Here is an 8,829-nt window from a genome sequence, read left to right on the forward strand (position 1 = left end):
AAAAATCCAATTCTTTGGATCTATAAAGAATTACTGTAATGTAAGAGGTTGAAAAGTACATACTTTCTTAGCCATTCGAGCGTAACATCACACTTCAGCCCGCCAAATCCTGCGCACTCGCTTGCGAAAGTTTCTACAACAAGAATGAAGATGAAAACATTTTGATTATATATCTCAAACTTCACCTGGCTTTTGTGATTGGTTCATGGAATCAAGTGTGCATGTCCTTGTCTTTGTCCCTGTGCAAGAAGGCCCCAAGAGGTTAGTAGGGGATTAGTTGGGAGGAAGGGGCCAACTGCAACCTCTTGTTTTAGGTCTCTCTCTCTCTCCAAAAGATACCACACACCCTACAAATCGGGCAACTATAGCAACCTCTCCTAGTGCACAAGCCCTTATCAGTCACAAACTGCCTTTCGGTACTTGATGTGAAACCTGCATGTCTTTTGGAAGGATGCCAAAATTTTACAAAGTTTTGGGCTTCACCATCTATGCCACTTTTGACTGACCATGATGAACGTGGCAGACCACTTTTATAAAGAGGAGAAACCACCCTTATCGTCCGGACCAATGTTGTCAGTATCGGTGCATATATATCTGTATAGTATCGACCCAAAAATCTATATCCATCACTTTTGAATCAGTTATTTTTTAATAAATATAAAAAATACTAAAAATTAAATTTTTAGTATTATTTTTATTATTACTTTAATGATTTTAACATGTTTCGCATTATGATTAACATATAAATCTTTATGTTTTTTTAGCCGATACAGAACGATTCACTTGAGTATCGGTATCAGCTAATACAACTGAGTAGTTGGCCAAACGATTCAGGGCCGAAATGAGATTTGAGCCTTGACTGTCTGCTTAGCGGCCTAGGCCCCTTCTCACTGCACCAGACCCCTTTGGGGCTATTTTAAATCACTTAAAAAATAATTAAAAACAAACCGAATTAGCTTGGTTTCGTATGGTTTTTTGGCCGATACCAGACTGATTTGAAATGATACTGACAACTAGGGGTGTCAACGGGTTCAGACCCGACCCGAACCAAACCCTATAGGTCCAGGTATGGTGACAAATAAGAAGACCTGATTAATACCCGGGTCTGGACCCAAAGGTCCGATTAATACATGTATCCAAGTATAGTTTGTAAAATTTTATACCTGACCCGAGTTCCAATTAAGACCCATAATTTTTCAGTGTAAAAATAATAATAAAAATATTATTTTACTTCGTATAGTTCTTATTGGGTCCGGGGATGATTTCTCTTATAGTAGACCCGATTAGACTTGACTCCAGACCCGATACCATACACAAAAAATTGATCCAAGTCTCTGGTTTTACCTGGGTCCGAACCAAACCCAACCCGTTGACACCCTTAGTGACAGCATTGTGGAGAGGTCAACCTTTTGGTAGGAGTGATACAATGATACATGATGAGAGCAGGACCTAAAGTCTTTGGTGTGGTTCAGATCCAACCTGATCTCAAGAGACCTAGGTCACATGGTGTGTCCTAGGTGACACAAGTGGACACGTGGACATAAACACTGACATACGGATAATATTTTTATATTTTTAAAAGTTTTATCTTTAATAAAAATATATTTTAACATTAAAATATCAAAAATTAGTTTCTATAGATTAAGAATTAAAAAAAAAAAAATCATGTTCTCAAGTCCTATTTTTCCAAAAACCAAATTCGAACTCGCGAGTTGAACCCGAGTCACGCATCCAAGTGACATAGCATGGGACCATATGATTCATATCTTCTTGGGAGCTCCAATGAAAGATGGGGATGCAAATGGGTCGGACTTCAAACCAACTCGGGTCAGATAAAATTGCATTGGGGAATAAGATCTGCACTCAAATGCATACCAAACCCAAATCCGAGTAGATCCCAATCAGATGCAAATATAGGTACAACCGCATCGAATTTTGTAGGGCTTTATGATGGACCCAAGATGTGAGAAATCTAGAACCCAATTCACATATTCAGAAGCGAATCTGCTTAAATTTTATCAAGAATATCCGACCCAAACCCGAACCATTTAGATCCCTATAATTGAGAACTGCTGCTACTTCAATGGGGGGTTGTATCTAGGGATGGCAGTGGACCAGGGATGAAGGGTATAAAACGGGGATGGAGGCGGGGACGAAGGTTAAAATCCATCCCCGTCTGGGGTGGAGGCGGGGATTGACGTGCACTTTTCCCCGCCCCAACCACTTTTTCCCGCAATATCCCCTCCCCGCCTCATCCCCGTTTGAACCGGGGATGGAGGCGGGGGTGGAGGATAAAATCTTGAGGTGGGGGCGGGGGTGGAGACCTTGTCCCCCGCCCCGCCCCACTGCCATCCCTAGTTGTATCAATCAGCAACCCTCAGGCGCATAGGTCAAAGAGCACTTGAAGTGTTTTATGATTTAGAATGAGGCCTGCATTGATGAGAGAGAAAGTTAAAAGGCATTTGCCAGTTGGGTCCGGGTCCACATCCTAGGGACCATTCCCCTAAAAGGGAATCTCGTTTGGCCCATTTGCTCGGCTGACAGAGCATCTCTTCTTTCTTACATCATTTACAGTTAACTCGTATAAATTAACGTTGAGGCACGTTTGGCAAGACATGAAAAAGCAACCAAGTTCTTGAACACCATTGTGGATAACAAGAGTCAGAAACATTGAAGTTCATTAACCTGGTCACGCTTACACACTCTTGCCGAGGTAAGAGAGGTAAGTTTGTTTAGCTTTGCAAAATTGCATGGAAGATTGTGAACTCAGCCGGATCTCGCGTCTAGCAGTCGCTGCCGTGTCCCCAAAAACTTTGGGGTTCGTAAACTCGGTCTGGATTTGATTCAGGCCAAACCGGCGTGTCCCAATGTCCATAAAATTCCGAGAACTTTGAGTTTGTGAAGGGAAAAGAATCGAGACTTCAGAAGATCCAAACAAGAATCCACAAAATCATGAACTTCCAAGAAAAGAAGGAAAAAAAAAGAAATTTTTTTTCTCGACGTTATTTGGAGTACAAAAAAAAATCGAATCACATAAAAATCACTGCTTTTTCGCAGCATATATAATAAATTTTTAATGAAAAACAAAAGAGAAAAAAAAACGCAAAAATAAGAAAAAAAACAGAAAAATCCCTTTTCACAATGCGGTCCACCACAACCCTAAAACCCCCAAAATCCCGGCGAGAACATGACCCCGCCGTCCTCCGCCACCACCACCGCCGCCGCCGGTACTCGATCCACCGCCGTCGATCCCGGGCGGAGGCGCGACGCTCAGCGGAGAAATGGCGGAAACCGGCGATACGGCGGGGATCTCCGGCGGCGGCGAGTAATCGGGGGGGCCGATCTCCGGCGTGCTCTGGTAGATCCTCTCGGGGCCGAAGACCTCCCGGGGGAGGAGTACCTTCGAGATGCCGAAGATCGCCACCGGATTCTGGTCGAAGACCGTCTGCGTGATTGCTGCGAGGACGATTCCGGTGTCGATGGCGACGGATCCGTTGGCGCTGGTGATGTTGAGGGTGAAGCTCCCGGCACCGCGCTCCTCCGTCGCGAGGGTCGGCTGGACGGGGTTGACGATCGACTGCAGTGAGCCGAGCGGATAGTAGGAGTGGAGGACGTGGTACTTGAGCACCACTGCCTTCGTATCGGCGGCGAGGCTTTGGAGGCGCTGCGCCGAGAGCGAGGTGAAGGCGTCGTCCGTCGGGAGGAAGGCGGTGATCCCGGCGCCCTGCTCGTCGGCCTCGAACTCCGCCGTGACGCCGGAAGCCGCCAGCATCGACCCGACGACGTTGAAGTCCTTGGCGTCGATCAGTACCCTGGTGATGTTGATCGGCACCTGCGGGCGGGTCTCCGACGCCGAGAGGTCGAACCCCGACGGGAGAAGGAGGCCGTCGACGGTGAAGACGGCGACGGAGTAAGGGACGGTGCGGACGAGAGAGACGACGGTGGCGTTCGAGGGGCCCGGCGACCGGATGGTGACGTTTCCAGTGAGGGGGTCGCGGGTGAGGTTCACCGCGCCGAGGTTCGCCTCCGCCCTGCCGGTCGTCTGGAAGAGCGTGGTGACGAGCTTGCCGTTCGCCGGAATCTGGCGGAGCGCCGGCCAGTCGAGGTACTGGAGGAGGACGTGGTAGCGGAGGACGTCGGAGATCTGGGAGGAGGGGAGGTTCCCAAGACGGGAGGCGGCGAGGGAGGGGTCGAGGAGGCGGTTGGGCACCGCCAGGATTGTGAGCGACGACCGGTGGTTCAGATCTTCGGCAACTCCCGTGGCCGAGAGAAGGTGGTTGAAGGAGGTGAGGTCCGGGAAGTTCGAGAGGAATGTCGTTACGTTGAAGCCGAGGGCGCGGCAGAACGTGAGGAGGACGAGGAGGAGAGTAGCGGAGCAGCGGCGTCGGAAGCCGGATCCCGGCGGCGGTGGCATTTTCCGGCGAGCTATCTCGCGAAAAGTGGCTTCAGAGCGCGTGTGGGTGTGAGTGAGGGAACACAGTGAAGAAAGGAGGAGGATTTATTTATTTATTCATGCCTTTATATTCGATCATTTTCTGATTGGATTACGAAAAACCCTTTGAGTTCTGTTCAATGACGAAATTGTCCTTATGTAGGGACATTTGCACGGGATTGGCTGAGGGATATTTTAGTCATTTTGGACAAGGCTCTTGGTGGCTGAGGGTGAGTGAGTTCGTACTCGTGATCTTTCAATACGTCAGATGGTTAATCTAGTATCATCAGTTACTTTCTCTTTCTATATGACAATTTTACCCCTAAGAATTGTTCCCATGTACATATTCGTGAGTTCTGACGAGGCACATTTTCTAGGCTATTTTCGTAATTTTCCTAGATAGAATACAGGGGGTTCTATGTGTACGCAGGTCAGTAAAGCTGTACGGATACACCAAGCCCGCTTCTCTATTAACTGAGGTTTCGGGTGGAGAATGAGGGGTACAATGGTAAAATCGTGCGGTAATTCTTCTTAAGGGGGAAACAAATGGTGGAATGTTTGGGATTATTCGGTCATTTTGTTTAAGTTTAAGGGAAATTTAGACCTTTTATAATAATTTTTCGGACACAAAGCCACGCCGAAGCCGAAGCCACGCCGAAGCCGAAGCCACGCCGAAGCCGAAGCCGAGTGTTTTAACACTCTTTTTTTTTCTATTTGTAACCTGAAGAACTTCGAACCGGGCACTAAGACCTGATCAATGTATGTATTAAGTGAATCCGTTTTACTTGTGAGGGTAGTTTTGTCATTAATCAAGTTGATTACTGATCTACCCCTTAAGGCCGGACTGCACTTTTGAAATAGATGCCCATGGACTGGTTGGGGCATATTCGGAATTTGTTGTAAGCTCTAGGGGCAGACGTCGTCATTTACGGAAGCTTAGGTCCTTGTCCGTCCTCCCTTTTGACCTGGATACCGCCTTTCACGGGGTTGACTGCTTGGAGATTGACAATTCAAGGGTTTGACCTCGGTTGAGGAGGAAGGGTACGGCCTCCGTCCTTTCGGTTTTTGGGTAGAGAGGGGGCTTCCACGTCGGATGCCATGTCATCAATGCGTTACAGCTGCGATCCACATGGCTCCGATGTGTGGCTTGGACGTATCCTATCGTTTTGCTCTGTCGTTTCCCGTCCGTCTCTCTGTCATCCTCTTGGTGATGGTGGTAGTTGACGAGTAATGGTGAGGTGAGCACGACACCCATGTAAATTTGGATGAGGCCCATTGAATCTACCGTTCTCGGTGGTTTGAGGGCACAGCGTCCCGTGATTTACATGGGACCCACAGAAGTTTTAACACTATCTTTCGGACCCTCCAGGTTTGCAAAGATGAACGACCCAATGGAGTCCTGGTTATACCTGATCTTGTGCTTAGAATGAGGAGTGTCAACGGTCGGGTTTACCCGACCCGAACCAAACCCTATAGGGTCCGGGTATGGTGATAAATTAGAAGACCCGATTAAGACCCGGGTTCGGACCTAAAGGTCCGATTAATACATGGTCACGGGTATGGTTTGTGAAATTTTATACCAGACCCTGGCCCGACCGAAGATCCAATTAAGACCCACAAATTTTCAATGTAAAAATCATAAAAAATATGCTTTTACCGGGTATGACCCGAGTCTGGTTCATGTAGTTCTTATCCGGTCTGGGTATGGTTTATCTTATGGTGGGCACAATTAGACAGGTCCGAACACGATACTATACCCAAAAATCAAAGCCAGGTTTCACCTGGTTCCGAACCAAACCGGACCCCATGACACCCCTACTTACAATAAACAGTACATGAATGACTTTACTGTTGGATTTTCTTACAAATAATTCATGTAAATTTTAAACTGAAAAAACGGAGTATGGGGATTGTACTGTCACTTTTTTTGTTAGGTGATGGTTAGGACCTTCCAAACATAATAGTTTTAGGTAGGGGTGGCAAAACCTGACACGACCCGCCAACCCGCCTCTTAGGCGGGTTCGGGTTGGGCAAAAACGAACCCATTTAATAAACGGGTCGACCCGCCTAACCCGTTTATTAAACGGGTCGGGTTCGTGTTAGGGGTATGCCAACCTGCCAACCCGGTTGACCCGTTTAATAAACGGGTTAGGCGGGCGGGTCAACCCGCCAACCCGAACCAACCAGTTTATTAAGTGGGTTGGCAGGTCGTGTCGGGTTACCCGTTTAATAAATGGGTCGGGTTCGGGTTGAGGTATGCTGACCCACCAACCCGACCGGCCGACCCGATTGCCACCCCTAGTTTTAGGTGCTTTAATTTAAATAGGTTTATCATTGTTTATTCAATAGAAAACATGTTTTTGATTAAGTATTTTTAGGCTCAAGTGAGGCAAAAAAATCAATTGTTGAGATTGTACTAAAATTTAATGATAAAATATCCATATTTATACATCAAATCAATTTGAAACAAAATTTGCTTCTTAATAAATATGCAATGACAAACACATTTATGCCTAAAATACCTAAAACTATGATTTTTGATGGGTCTTAACGGTGACCTAACGAAAAGAGGGCAGCACAATCCCCATTCTCCAAAAGAAGTGGTTATAATGATGTAATTGGTTTATGCCTGATTATATTAGCGAGGAAAATTTTGCAATAAATTTAAATTCTTTGTATTTCTTGCAAAAATCACGGGAGAATATCAATATAAAACATATAAAATACATAAAAATGTATTAAACAATTGCAGAAACACGAAAAATGTGAAATTATTGAAGTATTTACATCGTGTTTATATACAGTTGAAAACATGAAATCTTAAATTTTTTTTAAGGAACATATTGGCACGAAAAAGCGTATGGTTTTTGCAGTGGTGGCTTTGAGATCACTAAGGCCATGTGGTGAAGTGAGAAAAATTTGTGAAAACTCTGTAGGAAGTGGGAAAAATTGGATCTTCCCCTGCCCTTTTAAACGAGAGAAAATTTTTATATAAAAAGAAATCCATAGTTTCGTATTATATTCTTAGCGTAGATGTTGACAATTTGTCCATCCAAGGAGTTGAATAAATAGTTGAGAAAATTTTGATATGATAAATGAACCAAATTTTTGATATGGTAAATGAACCAAATTGCTCGTAGCTCAGCCCAATTTGATTTATCATGAACTCAATAGCGATTGGCTCTTGAGCTTGTGTGTGTGTTAAAGTTAATAGTTCATGCATCCTTGACTTGTATAATCTTCACACCATTCTCTTTTAATATATATATATATATATATATATATATAGAGAGAGAGAGAGAGAGAGTAGGTGCGAAATGAAATATGCTAAATGATAAGTGCTAAATGGGTTTTTTTACTCTTTCGGTATTTTTTTTTCAGTTTCGACCTCATAAATGTGTTGGGCATGGTCGTTTTACGAGGAATCCATATCTGGATCATGTGTTTTTTATGAAAAAAATGATATTTGGAGCCTTGAAAATTTACAAGATTTTTGAACGGTTGATTTTTAACCTTATAAAAACTCACCCATGTGTCACTTCAAGAGCTGATCCCTATATACGATCAGAATTTAAAAATAAAATGAAAACCCTAAAACACTCATTTAGCATATTTCATCCAGCACCTACTCATTACTCTCTCTCTCTCTCTCTCTCTCTCTCTCTCTCTCTCTCTCTATATATATATATATATATATATATATATATATATATAGGTTAATATTTGGTGTCTTTGAAGGCACCAAATTATATGGAACTATTGAGCTAAAAATCATACACTTTAATTTTTTTTGTAAATTAAATCTTTTGGATGTGATCTACAATATTTATTTAGTGGAAAATAAGTTTTGAATCATATGATTGTAACACAAGCAAGTTTTTCAATGGCTTAAAAAATGAATGGTCTATAATGCACTAAAATTTTATGACTTAAAAAATCATATTTTTGTATCCAAATAACATGATTCAAAGTTTGATCCTTAACAAACAAACCTTCCTCAACACATCCAGCTTGAACTTATGATTTTTAACTCAATAGTTTCATATAATTTGGTGTCTTCAAAGGCACTAAATATTAACCCTATATATATGAAAAATATATATTTCATGTATTACATGTAAATTTTTACATGAGTCAGCTTGTGTTCGAATTCCCTTGTTTAGGGATGAACATATTGGATAAAGACGAGTACAAGCCAAATCTTGTTCACTGATAAACAAGCCAAGCCCGAACATGCCCTGTTAGACTCATTTACCAGCCCTATACTCATGCCACAAACCTCTATGGAGAAAATTTGCATATCCATATGCCCACGCTATGATGCTCTAGTTGTTCAAGCCATAAAAAATGGGCATCAAAACTTGATCCATAACTAGGAGAGGATAAATCTCGTCCTC

General features: G+C 43.5%; 1 protein-coding gene across 1 annotated transcript; it reads right to left on the reverse strand.

Annotated features, from left to right (window-relative positions):
- Positions 1-2,979: 2,979 nt before the first annotated feature.
- LOC149821309 (fasciclin-like arabinogalactan protein 4) lies at positions 2,980-4,470 on the reverse strand. The gene has a single exon (XM_089983250.1). It carries the CDS (start codon positions 4,412-4,414, stop codon positions 3,137-3,139), a length of 1,278 nt encoding a protein of 425 aa, XP_089839376.1. The 5' UTR covers positions 4,415-4,470; the 3' UTR covers positions 2,980-3,136.
- Between the last annotated feature and the right edge of the window lie 4,359 nt (positions 4,471-8,829).

This window comes from Nuphar pumila, chromosome 12, assembly GCF_984573655.1.
Source record: "Nuphar pumila chromosome 12, dmNupPumi1.hap1.1, whole genome shotgun sequence".
Taxonomy (NCBI): domain Eukaryota; kingdom Viridiplantae; phylum Streptophyta; class Magnoliopsida; order Nymphaeales; family Nymphaeaceae; genus Nuphar; species Nuphar pumila.

Excerpts from the sequence above, each read along its gene's own strand:
- LOC149821309 (XM_089983250.1), bottom strand. The coding sequence starts at position 4,414 with ATGCCACCGCCGCCGGGATCCGGCTTCCGACGCCGCTGCTCCGCTACT.